Source organism: Aplidium turbinatum, chromosome 3 (assembly GCF_918807975.1).
Source record: "Aplidium turbinatum chromosome 3, kaAplTurb1.1, whole genome shotgun sequence".
In the NCBI taxonomy this organism is placed as follows: Eukaryota; Metazoa; Chordata; class Ascidiacea; order Aplousobranchia; family Polyclinidae; genus Aplidium; species Aplidium turbinatum.
Window position 1 is genome coordinate 12,648,145 of NC_137474.1, and position 20,123 is coordinate 12,668,267.

General features: G+C 35.8%; 1 protein-coding gene and 1 long non-coding RNA gene across 2 annotated transcripts; both read right to left on the bottom strand.

Annotated features, from left to right (window-relative positions):
* Positions 1-477: 477 nt before the first annotated feature.
* Positions 478-13,819, bottom strand: LOC145766749 (integrin-linked kinase-associated serine/threonine phosphatase 2C-like). The gene is made up of 11 exons (XM_082578454.1): positions 13,667-13,819; positions 11,758-11,792; positions 10,161-10,206; positions 9,667-9,738; positions 8,508-8,631; positions 5,474-5,580; positions 4,770-4,863; positions 3,586-3,673; positions 3,016-3,137; positions 2,311-2,512; positions 478-1,617 (listed from the first exon to the last, which is right to left on the bottom strand). The coding sequence occupies exons 1-11, from the start codon at positions 13,764-13,766 to the stop codon at positions 1,468-1,470; spliced, it is 1,140 nt and encodes a 379-aa protein (XP_082434580.1). The 5' UTR covers positions 13,767-13,819; the 3' UTR covers positions 478-1,467.
* A 3,144-nt stretch (positions 13,820-16,963) lies between these two features.
* LOC145767302 (uncharacterized) lies at positions 16,964-18,019 on the bottom strand. The gene is made up of 2 exons (XR_014288759.1): positions 17,900-18,019; positions 16,964-17,334 (listed from the first exon to the last, which is right to left on the bottom strand). It is a non-coding gene; the product is annotated as an uncharacterized LOC145767302 (long non-coding RNA).
* Positions 18,020-20,123: the final 2,104 nt, after the last annotated feature.

Consider the following 20,123-nt stretch of genomic DNA (forward strand, 5'->3'; position numbering starts at 1 on the left):
ATGGTTTGTTATTAGAACATGTTTGACAATCGAATATGTGATATTTAATGGCCAATTAAAGATTTTCTTGATACGTCATATGATGCGTCTTTGCTTCGTGTAAATTTAAACGCCATGTGATGTGCCTTTCTCCTATGCTATGCCGTTTCATTTTGCATTTCGTTTTTTCAATTCAGTGTTTAGATCAGTTATTCATTTTCAGTGTAGATATGATAAGCAGTTATTTTTTTGTTACTTGATAAGGGCTAATGTGTGTATGGCCGAAAACGTTTGTAGCTTATAGTTTATGTTCAATTTTAATGGATTATGTTAAATGCCGTGTGATTGCTTGGTTATATATGTCTGTGGTTGAAGAAAGTGACCTCTTGACCAAAATTGTATGATACATAACGAGCTCAAGAAGTTTGAATTTGCCCTTATTAAAAAAACAACGCAAACTTTCATAAAATATCTTTAATCACGCGAAAAACAGTCCATTCATCTAAACTCGACATACTCTTAGCGCAAGGGAAGCCTCTGTCTTGCATAAGTTATGTACACTTGCAGAAACCAACAATAGTTGCCAAAAGATAGGCAAACACGCGAAGTCCATATGATTAAACAACAGTGATAATAAAAGTACTGAATTTAGGGAAATACAGTAATATGACTTGATAATTTCTCGTTCACATGTGCACTGTAAACGCAAATATAGAATCAATGAGACTGTCAACTTTGCTGTCAGCTTAACTAAAGTGCAAAAACAAGTATTCAGTAAAAATTCAGCGGACAAAACCTTTCCATTCAGAAAAGCGATGGAATTTAAAATGACGGAGTGATTTTCTACTGAGCTGCTACTTTTCTGAATACCATAGTTATTTCAGTTTAAACATCGTGTTTCAACACAATGGAATGATAGTTCAGCGCAAATGCAGGACGTTCCAAAACCTAGGCAAGATTCGCTCCAAATTGTTGGCTAAGCCCGTTGCTTGCTGGTCGTGAGCATGGCCTCTTGTGCAGTAACCATGACTTGATTTTGCAATTGACGATGAAATGTGAACAAGACTATTACACGTAGGTGTTGTTGCAACACAGCAATAAAAAAGCGAAGTAGAAGGGCAGTGATTTCGGCCAGAATTAGAACTGTGCATTGCCGCCTCATACGTATTAACAATTACGTTGATGTTAATAAAATGTTCGTTCGGTGAAACCAGATAAAGGCAAGTGACACAGCCTAGCCTACTGAAGATTCAGGGTGGTCCAAGCAACTTCGATAATCTTAAATGTTCATAAAAATTTCAGAAATTTTTGTAAAAAGAACTGTAAGAAAAGGCAAGAAAATTTAATCTTCTTGTAATACTTATGCCATTCTGCAGATGTTACACAAATCATGTGTTTTAGATGGAGCGAGTATTTATCCAGCTAAAAAACTGACACTAAACGTAAAATCACAAAAAAGATGTGAACAGAACAAAGCGTCAGGTAACATCACAGCTTCCGTACGGACACGAGAATGACTGTCACGTTGTCAGCGCTGCCTTTCCGCACTGCTTCACTCGCCAGTTTGTTGCAGGCGGTTTCATAACGGAACTCCTCTAAGCTCTTGTGTGAACCTTCAGGGGGTGACAGAGAACTATCCTGAAATGACAAGGATTTATTAGGATCATGTGATGTGAATATAACCTGAGCCAGGAGTAAGTCCAACTGCTGCCAATCCATTTCTCGAGGAATGTCAATCAAATCACGAACATTTTCAACAGAGAATCATATGATAGCAAGGTAATTTTATGACAACTGAAGACTTGATGAAAGCAACCGCAGTGATGGTGGTGAGGTACACATAAGGATTAACAGGCTGAAACAGTTGCGCATTCTTACAGCAGTCAACCGCCGTTACTCATCTGCATTCTTTGACACTATCACACAAGCTTTTATAAACGAGCTAACAAATTGGAGATGATTTATCGCCATGAGAAACAAATTTTTTGTCGCGTATGACAACGAATTGTCAGGGCTGTAGAGAGGTTAATCGGGGCCAGACACCATGAAGATCCCGGGCCTTCAAACCAAGAGGCTTCTAAAAAATACAAATCTTTAAAAACGAGGAAAAGTACTAGTAAAATTGTGCCAAACAGAAGTTTTCCTAAAAAAAAACAGGGGTTGCCTCCAAAGCAAAATGAAGCAGTTTCGATATCGAAAGAATACGAGGCAGTTTCGTCACGTTTCCGGGTCCCGGACAGGTTACAGGCTTAAATCATCCCGGGTCCAAAGTGCACCGTCAACGCTACAGCGTATTGTAGCCGATTGAGCAATATATGTTTTAGTACTTGCCTGTAAAACTTGAAGGACAAACTGAATGGCTTGGTCTGGGGTGAACACTTTCCACAAGCCATCACAGGCTAGCAACAGGAATCTATCGTTTGAATTGAGTTGGCATCTCTTCACGTCGGGTACATTGATCACACCACAACGTTTGTACTGGCCATCTCCTATCGACCGAGAAACTTCTAGTATTCCAAGGACTCGACCTTCTCTGGAGGATATTGACAAAAAGAGTAATTGGCATCAGTTGCAAGTTATTTGCCTATGCATCGACACTTTAGTCCGTGAGATTAGTTTGAACAAGGTACCAAACTAAAGCATTGTCATCGCGAGCAATTTTCGAGCAAAAAGTTCTGATTTATAGATGCGCCACAAAGAAACCGTTGAAAGCCTCTTCTCAGTGAAGATATCCACTACAGATGACGAAGATACTTTTAAAATAAAAGCATTGTTTTAAGTTAGAAAATTTTTGTCATTCTCCTGTCGCGTTGTTTAGAACTATTGGTTGGCATTTTATCATAATACTTTTATTAATTTTCTTTTCAATACCACCACGAATACAGCCAAATAAGGTGTTACGTGATTTTTGGACATCCTTGAAAAACATTTTTAATGTTAAACTGGACGCAGAGGTTTGGATTTCCTAAAATTAAATCTGCAAAAATGCCTTAAGACATATCCTTTTTAGTCGGATGAAAACATGTCTTCAGGTACCTGACACTCCCACCAGCCTTTTGTATTCTCATTCTTTCTTCATAATTACTTGGGTTGTGCTCTTTGCTGAGTGGAATTGAGACGTGTTTCTTTGAGTCGCTCTGATATCGGCACAATATCACCTGAGAGGTATAACATAAATCAAGCAAGTTACACTGCTACAAAGGGTAGAGCGAAGTACCTCTAGTAAAATTTGTCTTCTTTTACATTGATCCAAACGTTCTTTTTTGTGCCTTGAAAGAGTTCCATAGCATGAAACTAGATAAAGCTCTACACAGTTTATGCGTCTTACTATTACAAAAACTCCAATTGTGTCCTAGCTGAGAACAGCACGGGCAGCGTCAGTGGAGTACGCTGAAGAAGCACAGGAGGCCGAAATAGCTGTCCACCTCTTATTTCTGTGGCCATACAAAAATGACATGCGTATGCAAAAATGACTTGCGTATTCGAAATTGGTTTAACTTTGTATTTACATTCATTTATATCAACCGAATAATAAAATAACCTGATCTCACCCAAATAGACTCGCGATGGATTAGTAGAAAAGTCCAACACACAAGAACAACTCACCTTACTGTCACCGAGGTTGGCAATGTATAGGGTGTCATTGAGAACAAGGATGCAGCATGCTGTGGTGCCGTCTTTCCATACTGGCTTGCTGAACATAAAAAGATATGGGATGCAAAACTTGACAAGAAATTATAAAGGATTTGCAATATTACAGCAAATAAAGCTCCCGTGTTTCAGTTTGTAAAACCTTTTAAGCTGAAAGTAGGGGAGCAAGAAGAGGAGTGCTCATTTCAGAATACTTAAATTTTCTGTAACAATGCCAATTTTTATTTCATGATTTTGCAATCACTTCAGACCATCGAGTCTGATAAGGTTTATGAAACTAATATTAGTGTGAATGAAAACGTATTTTTGTATGTTGAAATTATTTCTGCGCTGACCCGCCCCTTCAGACCAGTACAAAGCAATTAGCAAAGATTAAGATGACTAGAAAGTGTTTCACTTTGATCAAGAATACCAGCTCTTGATATTGGTATGAAGGCATGCAATTACGATAGGTGTGTGCGAGATTCGCACCCACGCATTGAATTTGAGCACAACCATGGCTTTGTGAACCTAGCCAAGAAAAGATGCCGTCTGGTTACGTTGAAACGATACAAGTAGAGTAGGGCTAACTGTTGCTGACTGGAAAAGTCGTGTGTGATCAGAGCCAGAACACGGCACAGAACACATTATTTTTACATTGTATGTAAGATGTAAAATGACGGATTTTGCTGTGTGGGTGTCTGACAGGTTTCTTATTTAAGTTCCATAATGTTTGGTTCCGGTGGAACCGGTTCTTAATTTTTTTTATTTAGATATGAACAACCCTACCCAGGAAACATCGTGAATCTGGGGTGATAAAAGGAAAGGCTGCCGGCCCCAGAAGCTCAAACGAAGAAGATCTCTAGCAAAATGTTTGCTTCATGTTTGCTGAACTTCGGCCGCTAACTAAAGCTCACAGACGACTTTATAAAGGTCGTTGTCATTGACTGAAACTGTCTGAGTCAACGTTAACAAATACAAATGTTTATCCAGAATTTTCACGGATCCGTTTTTAAAAATAACTAAACTGGAATTTACGTGTTCAAACCGGATTATTTCGATTTGCTAGGGAGTTTCCAAAGTACAGTACACACCAGGTCCGCTTGAATAAGAGAAAGTGAACAAAACAGAGCAAAAGCGCCATCTATTTCAGGGCTTACTTTTTTGACGCTTCCTTAAGAAAATCCTCGTCTAGTTTCTTGAATGAGTCCAAGATTTGTCGTTTCAATTCTTTTTCAAAGTTATTTACGTCACCTGCAAAGCCAATAAATAGCCATTAAACGGCTGCAAATAGTTACTTTACTACCGCCTACTTAGGCAGCATGCTTTGTAAGCAATCCTAAGCAAACAACATCTGCCCCGATTTTCTGTAACAGTTTGATTAGGAGACGTTAGTGAGAAAATTGTAGACATTTAAACCGATAAATAAAGGAAACAGATGAGGTAGGTGCAGATAATTTACGCAGTAACAACACTGTATTTCTCGTAATAGGGGGAAGTCAAAATTATCGTTCATTGAAACACGAGCCTCATTTACAAAAGTTGGTTACCGAAAATGTCATAGCTACTCCGCCTGGTAGTTTTTTCTACCTTATTTGTTGATTGATGAAATACATTTTTAGACGTTGCAAAACGTCACAATTTTATAAGTGGTAAAATTATGCAAAGTTGCACAAGCGACATGTGTGTTTACTTTTGTAGGTGATTTTCGAGTGCACTTCACATTTTAGAACACACCACACGCAATTCAGAGCAAGTTGTTTTTCCACATTTCAACTCTAAAGGAAAACACGAAAGAATTCCATGAACATTATATTATGGAAACGTGCTTGAAAATGAAAACCACTAACACGGGTCTGGTTACCGTTAGGAAGTCTTTGAGAAAGATGGACGTGCAACCATCTGGAGGCATGAAGAGAGGCTTTATTTCCGCCGTGGCCGTCGAATACAGCAAAGTAGGCCACTCTGCTTCTGAAAATCAAAGACCAACGGTAAACTACCAATCTCGCGCCTCACAGAGTGTGAACATTTATTTAAAGTGAAAGTTGATAAAACTTGGCAAGTAGGCCTACAGCAGTTGAGTGGGTGGAAAAAAAACGTTTGGGGTGACATTTTTTCGTGAGAGCACTTAATATTTCTACTTCTTCCCATTAATAGTGCAGTACAAAGAGAACTATGCAGAACAACATGATTTTATTTTGATGCCAACAACATAATCACGGGTTGAAATCCAATTTTGTATCTTGAGTACAGTTTCTTCACTCTGAGAGTCACTAACTGCAGTATTCAATCTGAAGACAACGAGTATTATACACCCGAGTTGTTTAACTTAAACTGAAAGAATCTGAATGAAAATAACGCTAGAGATACGCAAGAAAAAATATCAATCGCTTATTTACTGCTCAAACAGTTATCAACGTGGGGAAACAAAGCTGTAAAAACGAGCGTCTGCAGACATTGAATCATTGTAAAAATGACACATTTTTCTGTCTGGGAAAGGACGCTTATGCTCGAACGCGATTCAAATTACCTCAAATACAACGTTAGTTGCAAATGTGACAGGTATTATTGACAACAGAAAGGTATGGTACAGCAGACGACTAAAACGTGATGGCGGCAATTTTGCCTTAGAATTCGAGGGTTAATAAAAACTTGTTGTTTATTCACTTGTTGATTTATTCATATCAGTTTGTATCCTTTGTGGATCCTTCTCTAGTATCATGGGTCAATCCTATAGATGTTTGCTGGTACACCCCTTCATTTTCTTTGCATTTTAATACTTATATGTGCCACTAGAATCTAATTTCTTGTATTTAAGATCCATCTCAGATGATTGTTATGTCCTAGCTCAGTTGCAAATTCTTGTCTTTTTTTCTAGTTTTTATTTTTAACAAATTCCTGTCAACTCTTAGCACAAATTCTCTCAAAAAAATCACACCTTCTAGTAGGCTATAAAATTACGTTTCGGTCGAGTTCGAAATTAAAAATTAAATCCAGTCTCATTGTCTCACAACAATCACTCAAGTTTCAAATCATCATCTCAACCAACGCTTCAAGACAACTTTCCACTTTCACTTTACTACGCTGAAGAGATCGGAAGATCGAAACACTGGCCTTTGTCCGTAGTTACTTTTCATAATGTCTTTTTAGACATTCTTTTTGGGTCAATAATGTCTTTTAGACATTACTTTTAAAGAAATAAAAAAAGAGTCAAAAGGCATGTAAATTTCACTCTGTGTGGAGCTACATGTACTTGAGAGGTTAAATGTTATTTCTTTATTCACTTGTTGATTCATTCATATCAGTTTGTATCCTTTGTGGATCCTTCTTTAGTATCATGGGCCAATCCTATAGATGTTTGCTGGTACACCCCTTCATTTTCTTTGAATTTTAATAAAAACTGTCGTTCTTTTCATCACAATTGCCATAAGTCGAGTTGAAACTAACGCGACAGAAACGAAAACGACTACTATAGCTTTTTCAGTCGAAAGAATTGTAATATGAACATGAACAACCTGTGAAGAATTGTTAGCAATACAGGCTTAAGGGAAGATGTTAGCGTGTTGCATGAGTGTAAGAAGCATGCACTTTTTAATTTTAGTGAATACACAAAAGCTTTTGTTGTGTTTTCAAAATGTCACTGCCTTTTCTCTCTGTAACATAGAACTAGGTATACGCCCAATATACACCATACCACGTAAGTACCGTACTATCCCGTGCATTATATATCATGCAGTACAATCACGTAGTGCTTTTGGTTGTATAAACAAGTAATTATTTGATCTTGATTTAAAATTGATTTCATAAGAAACTGAAAACTTTTTTGCCCATAACGCACTTGAACGTTCAGTGAAACTCATACCACAAACAAAAATTCCGTAGACGTACTTAAAGAAGTGGTTTGCCATGGATTTTATAACAAATTTAAAGATTAACGGCCATTCTAGCAAAACCCGTTCTGTTTTGATTGATTCAACTCGGGCAACTGTTAAATAAGTGTAAAAAAGAACGGATTTTACAAGGTGGGTGCTGTGTACTGTAAAGAAGGCTCGGTGTGTAATTGTTGGCGTGTGATCGAACGTGGTGTTTATACTGTTAAATGTACACAAAGCGACAAACAAATTTGTTTATGCCACCATTGTTGTAAAATTTTACGTTGTGTTCCGGTAGCATCCATTAAACAAGCAAAGCCCCCTGGGCTGTGAGATAAAATTTCTGAAATTCTACCACATAATTTCTGCAATTCTAAGTAAATTGTCTCGTCAAAAACCCGCAATTTTTTAAGAGCTGCATAACATCATTGTACATCGAGGTCGAGGGCTGTATCAGCTATGATACCTACAGACTACAAAGAGATACAGAAAACAGCACAGCATACATCATTGTACAGCTGCATAACATCATTGTACATCGAGGTCGAGGGCTGTATCAGCTATGATACCTACAGACTACAAAGAGATACAGAAAACAGCACACTTGCTTTCTTGCCAAAGTTAAACATCAAAATCGACCTCTTTGAGATCAATAAGTTCAGTGGCGTACAGAGTGATATAGCCTATACTCAGTCGGGTCTGATACCCTACCAGGTGATACCAAAGATCATATATATATATAAATGAGATGACTACTAAACTTCGTTTCTGTCTGCCACATATCATTGAGAAAATAAGTTTAGGATGCTATTGCTAAGGTATTCTGTTGCCCTGTTATTATTTGTAAAGCGCTGAAGCAACGAAAGCAGAGTAAAATAGAAACTCGTAATACAATAAATCAATAATTGAAATAGCCTTGGCCCTATCTATCTTATTTTGTTACGTTGACCTCACGTAAATAGAGACTATGCCAGAAAAGTAAGTTGGCTCGTTCGTTGTAATATGATGTTTATGAGAGGTCCTTACACTTTTGGGGAAAGTTGCTGGAAATCTTTTGAGCAATCCTCCAAAAGCACGTGTGCGTCTTGCATATCATCCCTCTCGCCCTTTCTTTCTGCCACGTAGCTCCTTAATGAAGCAAGAAAACCCACTGAAACAAAACATTTCTATATTATAAATTCTTAGCAAATGATATCATGTCATAACAAAGCAATATTTCAACATATTCAACTTTCAATTTAGATCCGTCAAAAAAGCAAAATTCTCGATACCTGTACTTTTTAATCAAAGTAGAGTAACTTGCAAAATAGTTATTTTCAGTTTACATTGATTAAATGTTTAAAGACGTTGCATCAATGTAAAAAGAACAGATTTTAGAAGCTGGAAATTGTCTGAATTTAAGTGGCAAATGCCATATAATCAGCAGATGACAAGAGGTGACAGAACCATATAAAATATCCCTTATTAATATTCTCCCCAATAAAAAAAAAATCTTTTTTCATTCCACACCACATTTAGCAGGAAATTTTCCCGGAATGAATGCTACATTTTAAGAACGAAATAATTTCAAATGGTCTCATTCAAAACAATCAGTTTAAAATACAATATTAATAAGTAAAGACCAGCATTTGTTCATCCAATAGTACTTTCTAGCCTCAGCCGTTAAACTAGTTCTGTTTTACATTGATTCAACGTCTGAAAATGTCAGTGTAAAACTGATTTACTGGCCGGGGCAGTCAATATAGAAGTGCACTGAGCACTATGGCTTATTACTAAATACCTTAACCAAAACGTATACACCAGCACAACTGTAAGAGATCAAGTGGGCGGTACTTCGGCATTTGAAGCACAGACTTGAACGACGAAACGCGACTTTCACGCGTGGTTGTGATCGAACTAGTTTCGCACCAGGCTACATATAATGATTACAAGTGAAGCGTGTTTTATTGAGTGAATAGGTGATTGCCACAGCAGCATGGTGTAGTGTATCAATGCATGGGTAATGATTAGATCTAATTCACTGCAACCAACGTTGACAAAACATCTTTCGAATATACTGTATTATATATTGACAATGGCTAATGCATACAACACATAATATTGTAACTAAAGTTGAGTGATGTACTGTAATAGAAAATCGTGACAAACAAGCTGTAACATACCGTATTGTACATACAGCACTTACCGCTGTCTAACTTTAGTTGCTTTGAATCAAGGCTTTGGCAAGTGTCATTTGAAGAACGCTTTCTTGACATATCTTAAAATCAGACATTAAAAACGTTACTGGAACTCATTGTTTTATACAGATTGCTTTGAAATACTGAATTATCCCAAAAAGTGGTATCAAGTTCTAATTTAACTTTTAGAATAGAAAAATGAAGTATATATATATAGTAACTTTGTTGAATTAAAAAGCTTTGTACATGATAAAAAAAACAGTTGCACGCAAACAATTATGTATCCTTGTATAGTAAACTTTTCACTATTAACTCTTCTTTAAGTTATGGTAGCAGTAATTAAATCGAGAACAATACGTTGTACTGTATTTCACTTGTGACATTCCAGCACTCCTATATTCAGCAAAGGAGTTGACAAGTGTAACACTACCTTGCATGCATGCAGAAAACATTACATTAGTGTCATAGTGTGTGTTCTCATGGTTATATTGTTACTACTTACTTGGTGGGAATTGAGTTGATAATAAAGCTTCTGTTTGTCTTGGCTCCTGTTCAAAAAAATTCTTTTACACGTGTGCTTAAAAATATTCAAGATAAAATGACATTGACATATTGATAGATCAGATGCAAGATAAATAAATTGAAAACAAGACAGGTAGCATTGAAAATAACACAGGTAAAGAATTAAAAATTAAAACACAACATGCAAAAAAATACATCAATGAAATAAATATATACCATACTGCTGATAAAATTGTTCATTATAGAATGGATGATTTCACTCAAAACCCATTTTATTTTCTGACCAGATACTTTAACTACCACTCTACTAGTGTTGTAATTTCCAGTAATTTATTGTCAAAAATCTATTAAGTTTTTAAAACAAAATTACCAAAATGCATTAAACAAAAGTCTCTTTATAAACACATTAGACAGTAACCAGTTACATAAGCTATTAACAAGAAAATGCTATTTTTAGATGTTGGCATCTTTACATTTTATCAGTATGGACCAAAAATTAAGGGAGCAAGTCTTTTAGGCGCTGACAATTAGGCGCTGGTCTCATAGGCGTGCACACTGTGGCGTCTGGATATTTAGGTGCGGAGCACTGTGGCGCCCGGTCATTTAGGTGCTATTCCTAGTAAAGTTTGTAGATTGTAACAGCTTGGCAGCTTGCCAGAAAATTATATCATGGCTTCCGTGAGTGAAGCTGCTTAAACCGGCAATGCTTTTCACACAAAATGTTATATTGAACAGAAAAATATATTGTTGTTTTATTGATTTATTATTGTTTTATTTGTTGTTAGTCCAGGTTTGTGTTGGTGAAAGCTTTATCAATAAATTATTCAAGCTTCCGAACATTATTGAAAGTAATCCTACGGAAGTATCCCTACGTCGTAAATCATGGCAGATCCATAGTCTTTGCCTGTCCTTTTTTGGCTACGGTAATAATATATTTTGTGTGAAAATCATTGCCGGTTCAAGCAGCTTCACCCATATATTTTTCTGTTTAATATAATATTTTGTGTGAAAAAGCATTGCCGGTTTAAGCAGCTTCACTCACGGAAGCCATGACATATTTTTCTGTTCAATTTAACATTTTGTGTGAAAAAGCATTGCTGGTTTAAGCAACTTCACTCACTGAAGCCATGACCAACAACGCACACGCATTAACAAAACAACATATTTTTCTGTTCAATATAATATTTTGTGTGAAAAGCATTGCCCTAGTGCCCTACGCCCCTACCTGCCAAGCTGATACAATTTGCAGACTTTACTAGGAATAGCACCTAAATGACCGGGCGCCACAGTGCTCCGCACCTAAATATCCAGACGCCACAGTGTGCGCGCCTATTAGACCAGCGCCTAACTGTCAGCGCCTAATAGACGTGGACCCAAAATTAACTGATTTCAAGTGACAAAGTGATTAATAACTAGACAAAAGCATAAGGAGTTTTCCTAAAAAAGAGTCTTATCAGATTCTGCTAGTTACTGTTGCATATGAAAGAAATGGTAGAGTTGAATGTTTGCCTTAAAAAATGGTACATATATACATATTAAACTATGATGCCTCTACTTCAGTACAATAAAAATATTACCTGCAGAAACTGTTTTCCTTTTGAAGATGTCAAGTCTGCAAATGATAAGGTTTTGATTACGGTATCTGAGTTTTATAAACACATGCATGCAATTCAAGAAAGGACTTGTTTGAACATCATGTGACAACCTTGAAGTCAAAATGAGGGTTGTAGAAAGTAATCAAATTGCATTATCCACATTGATGAAAAATGATATATATTTGGCATCAAATGAGAAACAGCAAAAGCAAACATCGCTTCAAATGACATTTAAACAACATAAACAATTAAATTAATTTCACAATTTCCAAAAACAAAAAACACATGACTGTTACTTTTATACCCAGCAATAAAAAATGTTAAAGATAGAGCTAAAATTGACCTATTATAAATAAAATAAATCATTGACTTACGATAAAAAATAAAAAGTTATTTTGCGGACTACAAGAATTTCTTTTCCGATTAGACATTTGAAATACAGTTATCCTACAACTCGATTACAAAATATTGTATAAACCATAGCAATAGGCATTGACAATGTGTGAACTGGAGACGTGATTGAAGGCCGATGTATTTTCCATTTTAGAGTTTAAGCTAAATTCACTTTATATATATAATATCTTTTTGAAATGATAGTTTTGAGAATCTAAATTGACAAAGTGTGATCACTGAATCTCAAATCACTGCAAAACTTCTAGAATTACATAAAAAAAATTACAATTGTTTTTCCAATTACCAGTGTTGCCAGACGCTTTATGGATTTCCAGCACAAGTGTCAAAATCTAGTCCATTATTTGAATGGTAACAATAGCACAAAAGTAACTCAAAATCATATGTACAAAATATAAACAAAGACTATATTTATCAACTATTACCAGCGATTTTGGCTACAAAATACTCAATGCAGCAAGCAAAGCCAAAACACTTATAGCAAAAACTAACAAGGATAAGTTTGCACTACCGGTACCTAAGGCTTTTCAGAGCTGGTGTACAAGTTTCTGCCCTGGCCAAAAATTTCATAACTTCACAGATTGGAATCGACCAAAAAAATAGGGTAAAGTAGGTGTTTTATGTTTTCACTACTTTACCTAAATTGCGTTACTATTTTCTAACCACAAGAAAAACCCTCACCTAACCCTGAAGGTTAAGGTTAGAAAATAGAGAAGTACTGTAAACCGGGGTGGCTTTGGCCCAAGTTTACTATTATTTTTTATGTTTTCTGTGATATTCTGATTTCCTAATGATCTAGGGTTTATGTTATATCATTATATTGTAGACAGAGCTCTTGTGTTATCATAACCCAAAAAGAATTCTCAAATTATTACAATTTCATGTGTGTTTTTTTAACAAAACATCAGCCAAAGTTACAAAATGCTTATCAACGAAAAAAAGTGAACATTTGTTGATAATAACGTAGCATATAAATGACAAAATACTGTAGTTGTAATAAGTGAAAAAAAATTAGCCTAAGTAAAGGTGACCAGCAATATGAAACTGCAACATATTGAAATAAAGTCATAATATTATCAATACATAAAAATCTGTGTGCTTATCAATAAAAGAACTACAGTAATCTTGAAGTGCAGACACAGAAACAAATTGCAATACCCGTGCTTTCTTTAAATGTATGTATATTGCATATGCCTAATGTGAAACAAAACTTGTAAAAATAGACTGCTGTATCTCACTAGCCTATGCTTTATTGCATTAGGATGACCAACCTTGTCAACTAAAACATAAAGTTTTAAAGGGCTGATCAACAGACACCTAAAAAGGCATATTTGTCTTTTTATTTTACAAAATGCTGCTAAGATTTCTTACCAAGAAGAAGTACATCAATATATAAGCAACTGAAGCCTTAACAAGAGCCTTTTAATATTTTATGCATAACAAAAACTGAGCTTCACTGCATATAACTTAGGTACTCTACCTGCTTTCTTTTTGTCAAACTTCGAAGCATTTGGATTCGTTCCAGTTGCAGAAGTTGAAGCAACTGATGATGGTGGTGGAAGATCACTGAATAGAGACATTGTAACACACTATGTATGTAAGTTATATCTTTAAAATTATCAAGGAAGTCCTGGTAAATTCTGAGAAACAAAATAGGCCAAGCCTATAATCACAAATTTACTCCAAAATGCAGAGTGGCCTATTGCAGCAAACTTTATAGTTTAGTCTTGGCAAAGAAAACAGTTTTAATAAGATGAAAATATTAAATGAATTCAGGTGGTACTTTTCTAATCCGAATTTCTTGTAACTGACAGGCTATTAAATTTGTAACAAATAACTGCAGCTATGTTTATGCTCGTATTACGGTACTGATTGGTTCTGTGTTCTTCACAAGCATGCTTCGCACCCACAATTAATTGTTCAAGTACATCGGCTATATTATCCATGGTTACAGTCAATTATTTTTCAAAATATAATCATGGTTACACTCAGTCGCACACTCGAACACAGCAGGAAGTGTAAATTTTGGTACATTGCCTTGATTGGAAGAGTCAGTCAGAACTCAGACACTGCAATTAATGTTGCCAGATGCATAGTTCTGCAGGTAGCCTAGTAAGCCTACTATAACAATGCTATAAAGAAGCATCAGGATTCAGGAGTTACCCAATTTTTTTTGTAAATAACCTTCATAACACAATATGCACAATTGCACATAGCTTATAACTCGCAATAAAACCAAGCTCCCAAAAAAAAAACTTACTATTATAGATTTTGAATGACAAATGAAAGCATAGCCTAAGTGTAAATTTCAATATCGATATTTACAAAATCAGTTGTGAAGATGACAAACTGCATTTTTAAAACCGAGAAACTTGACAGAAATAACGTTACCAAAAAGGTTTTAACTTTAGCCAACAAAAATTTTGAAGAAATTGTAATATCTCTGCAACATCTATAGGAGCTATATTATTCCTGAGCACACAGGCCAAGATCATAACGCTTGCGCTTTGTTTCTAAAATTGTTTTCTTGGCTCTGTAAATAATGCAGCCAACATATTTTAGCAATAAAATTTTTAAATTTAATGGAGTTATCTAACAAATTTGATTCAGTAATTTATAAAAATGGAGGAAGGAATGACTCCTCAGCCTTTGGATAAATATCTAAACTCTTTGCCAAAAGCAAGTAAATCACTGTCACATCACTCAACTTTATGCGCACCATAGGCTAGGCTAGGGACAGTAGAATCAGAGCCACTATATACATAGTCTGGAAAGTCATGTTTTGAGGTTGTTGTTTACAGCGCCACCTAGGAGAGCTATGGTTAAATCACAAAATCTGCTTGGAAGGTATGCAAATACAGGCATATTGTCTACTATCAACAGTGAAACTGTTGATGATATTGTGGTTGCAGACTTGTTTTAAACTATTGTAGAATGTTTAGGATGTTAGTTACAGTTATTATCCAGAAAAATTCGTTTGGTCTACTTTTCTGAGGCTTAGTTTAGCATGACTACAAGTAGTTAAAAGATGATGTGACTTCAAATTACTAAGGAATTGATTAGTTTATAGTTTGAAGTAGTGGTCTTTAAAGTTCATAAGTTTCAATGTATCAAGTGTATACAGCAGCTTACTAATGGAAGGGTTTAATTAGTAAATATTTGTGAAAGCTTTAAGTTGAAGTAGGCTTGAAATTAGTACCGTAATTGGCAGATGCTGCTTAGCCAGCATCATTTTCAAAAACATTGATTGATCAACTAATTCAGTTGACAGTTATTTAAAAAAAGTGTATAAAGATACAACAAAAGTTGATAGGTTTCAATCTGTGGCACTCAAAATAGCCACTCCCAAAAATAATTTGTAAACAAAGAGCATTAGCAAGACAATTTTGAGTAGGCTACTGTACCGGTAAGTATGCAGGTTCAGTAATTTAAAGCAACAATGTCACAAAGGTTACAAGTCCTGAGATTTAACTTAAAACTAGTTAGGCTGAGGGAAGATACAGCAGAATCAGATCGTCGTCGTTCGTATGAAGCAGAAAGTTTATGGTCAGCCGAATGGAAGGACTTGGAGCCAACTTTTCGTCAAGTCATCTAGTGTACGGAGGCCTGTTATTCCATTGGGAGGGGAATAGATGGGACACCCAAAGATAATGTGGTTAGCTGTTTGCTCCGTCGCACCGCACTGACAAGCAGCAGAGTCCCTTATGCCCCAGCGTGTCAAGCAAGCATTGAAGCGGCCAACTCCCGTTCTTATTCGGTTCAGTGTCACCCACTCCCTTCTCTGAAGCTCAGAACCAAGTGGGAGTGAAGAGGCAGGAGAGACATCGAATAGAACGAGGCGAGACTTTATTTTTGGCACAGTGCTCAATTCCTCGGACCAGGCATCTGACGTGCTGAAATCAGCGAGCTGGTTATGTTATTTATGATAGGTCATTGATTTTCAGATTTAGTTGGGGATGTCAATAGAGAGAATATGCTACTAAGTAAGGCTTCAGATGCTCTTCTCGTATCGTCCTTACCAGCAATAATTTGGGAAACGTCTGCTACTGGCGCAGATTATGTACCATACTTGCAAGAATAAAGCAGGATCCTCTTGAACATTACTTCGGTCGACAGCATCAAAGAGTTGCATGTGATACTGCGTCTACAGTTCGAATGTTTAGCAGTACCGCCAAAAGTTTAGATATTGTAAAGCACTCTGCAGTGAAGAGATCTAATGTTGAGAGTGAACATTAGACTAACCACTCTGGCATACTGCGCTTTACTCAAAACTGCATAAAACAGTGATTGAAATTGGCACTTTGAGAATCCGTACCTGCATTGAAGGAACTCCGTATCTACAATGCATACTGTATATTCTGGTACAGTAAACCTCACATATAACATACAGTATGGGTATATAAACGAGAATTTTAATCCGCATGGTTTCTTATACTTTTTAGTTCATTCGAATGAATGGGGATTATAAAAGTGGTTTACTGTACTTTCACTGCAACTACATCATTGCCGCATTGGCACCCTTCTGTGTACTTTTTACAGTATTTAAGTTACGGTATAATAGAAAGCCTATTTTATTCTTTATTAAAGTAATGTGCTGTGAAATCAGCTTGAAAAGCATGCTACGATGTTTATTGTACAAATCAAAAACGGATAACAAAATACAACAGGAATCCCCCTTCAATGTTTGCTTTTAGAATTGTTTATACTTTTCGGAGTGCTAGGCCTACGAAGTGCACTGTTCGGCTTATGCAATTGTTTAGCTGTTTTGTTTCTACCATGTAAGAAGTCTTGCAGTGGTAAGTAAAAATATGACTCCTCATACGCATACAGCACTTTTTTTTATAAGTTCAGTTTTTTTTTTTATTTCTGACCATCACAGCGAAAGCAATACATGTCAACATAGCAAGGGTCTAGAAAAGTTCTTCAAAAGCGCCATCGTAGAGGTTCCAGTTAATGAATTGCTGTATACCTTCCACAGTCCAAGTCCGGCAATAAGCTTTCTTTACATTTAGTTTACAATACTCATGATATGCATTAGGCAGATTAAGGTTGTTGATTTCATTGAGCAATATGTCAGTGTAATTCCCCACTTTTCGAAGAAAATTCCCCCTTCATAGGCGAATTTCCACCATCCAAATCTTCATTCAACTGTAAAATACAAATAAATTCAGTAGCCTAATGCACCATCTTCATCAAGTGCCATTAATATCTCCGAACTAAGGTGACCATGTGATGCCATTGTTCTTTAGCATACCAGTAATGTAAAATAAGTCACGTTCAATTGCTATATATAGTATGCAAAAAAATGGCATCCAAAGAAGAACGTTCATTACTGGTATCTCAAAATTATTGAATTAATGCACTTCTAAAGTAGCACCAGCATAATCGTGTATATTGCATAATATGCTTTTGAAAGCTAACTTTTTCAACCTGAAGGCCCTGAAGCAGTTAAGTATTTCATTGGTTAGATTTCCAAATTTCATATTGATAATATTATTATTACAATTTATTTGCATCACACCAATAAGTCCATATTAATTACCATACATGCAAAAAGACAAAAAAAAATACAAGAATAATCACAATATAATAACCCGGTTAACAGATAATGCTGTTGCGGAGAATTGTTAACCAGTAAGCTTTAGGTTTAGATAGTAATAACTATATTTGGTTGAATAGTATTTTGCATGTAAAGAAGTCAAGCTCAACATACCTTATCGAAAAATATAAGATGTTCTTCACTCATGTCTTGAAGAGCTTCCAAGCATTGTGACAACATTTTAATGACTTTTAAGAATTGTATAATTGTAAACCTTTTTGTACACTTATTGCTGCATTGTAAGAAATATATATATATATATATTATATACTGTATTTATGAACATTCTCTATTTGTATTAAGCATATAAATTGTTTTCAAAATCAGGAATGACAGGCCCACAAGTAACATGCTAAAATGTAACATATCTGAAATATTCAAATTGTCAAAATCAACAACTTGGCAGTTCATTTTAAATATGTGAATTAGTTAAGAAATTGGGATGCAACCTAATGCCAAGTTGTTGATTTTGACACGTTATGATAGCCTATAGGTATTTTGTAACATATGTCAAGCAGATCACAAGCAATTAGTAACGGTAGCCACTTCAACAAGAAAAACTTCAGCCATGCCACTGAAACCTCAAGCAGTCATAAGCTAGCCTATGTTTTCTGTGATGTGAAAAAGGGCGAAAAGAAGATGATACAAAGCAAAGTAGTGGTTAACCGGTTACTGCATTAAACCAGTGTTTGCTAGCAGTCTCAAAGTAGACTGATGACCTACAAAAAAATGGCATGCTAATAAAAAATTACAACACAAAGGAAATAAACAAAACATAACCTTTGTCAGCATAACTGCCTTAACTGGTCCATTCAATCAAATTTCCAGTCTGTAGCCTACATAACCAATTATGCTATGTCGCAAACCAGGTTCCCCAAATATGGAACAAGTTACGGTAGGTACCGTATCTGATTCTGCTGTATCTTCCTTCAGCCTAACTAGTTTTAAGTTAAATCTCAGGACTTTTAATATTTATGACATTGTTGCTTTAAATTACTGAACCTACATACTTACCGGTACTCAAATTTGTCTTGCTAATGCTCTTTGTTTATACATTATTTTTGGGAGCGGTTATTTTGAGTATCACAGATTGAAACCTATCACCGTTTTGTTGTATCACATAATAAAACAACTTTATAGACCTTTTTAAAATAACTGTCAACTGAATTAATCGATCAAACAATGTTTTTGGAAATGATGCTGGCTAAGTAGCATCTGCCAATTACGGTACTAATTTCAAGCCTACTTCAGCTTAAAGCTTTCACAAATATTTAGTAATTAATCCCTTCAATTAGTAAGCTGATGTATATACTTGGTACATTGAAACTTATGAACTTTAAAGACCACTACTTCAAACTATAAACTAATCAATTCCTTAGTAATTTGAAAACTCACATCATCTTTTAACTACTTGTAGTCATGCTAAACTAAGCCTCAGAAAAGTAGACCAAACGAATTTTTCTGGATAATAACTGTAACTAACATCCTAAACATTCTACAATAGTTTAAAACAAGTCTGCAACCACAATATCATGCACAGTTTCGCCGTTGATAGTAGACAATATGCCTGTATTTGCATACCTTCCAAGCAGATTCTGTGATTTAACCATAGCTCTCCTAGGTGGCGCTGTAAACAACAACCTCAGGCAGATTTGCCATTGACTTTCCAGACTATGTATATAGTGACTCTGGTAGAATACCGGGACGACTCACTTTAATGATTTTTTCTACGAAATGGACAGCTGGAGGGTCACTAAGAAATTCAAAAATTAGCAGAACTGCACAACGTTTTCTTTGCTTTTAGGTGAATTTATTCTCATCAAATGAATTGCTTTATTTAGTTAAAATTTTGGATGCTACAAAATTTGCAAAACCTCACTACAGCAGTTTGAGGCTACTTACCGTTACCGGTGTTGCGTGAAGTCTACCCCTGCATTATCATGACACGAATGCTATTAAATGAACATGATATCACATATTTCCTACATTTATTTTGGTGATACACACTTTGTACACACGTGGGCAGGTCATATAAACTGCACCTGAGTATGCGACATATGGCAGTAGATCTCAAGCTGTAGTTGCATCGAATTTTGTCATAACGTTGTGACCCTCCAGTTGTCCACCTCACTTTTGAGTGAGCAATCTCCTACTTCTACCATCCCTAGGCTAGGCCTACAAATTTTTTTCGCAAACTACAGTATATCTATTTGAGTGAACCATACGACAGCATTATTTCAAAGAAATTGATTCAATGTCCCAGTGCGCTATATAAGCATGCACGTACCCTAATCTGAAAGTTTGGAACTTTTGTGCAAAAGATTTTTTACAAATTGTG

Excerpts from the sequence above, each read along its gene's own strand:
- LOC145766749 (XM_082578454.1), bottom strand. The coding sequence starts at position 13,766 with ATGTCTCTATTCAGTGATCTTCCACCACCATCATCAGTTGCTTCAACT. Across the intron at positions 3,674-4,769 it reads CTTAAGGAAGCGTCAAAAAA|CAAGCCAGTATGGAAAGACG; the intron begins GTAAGCCCTGAA and ends TTTTATGTTCAG. Across the intron at positions 1,618-2,310 it reads TTGTCCTTCAAGTTTTACAG|GATAGTTCTCTGTCACCCCC; the intron begins GCAAGTACTAAA and ends TTGTCATTTCAG.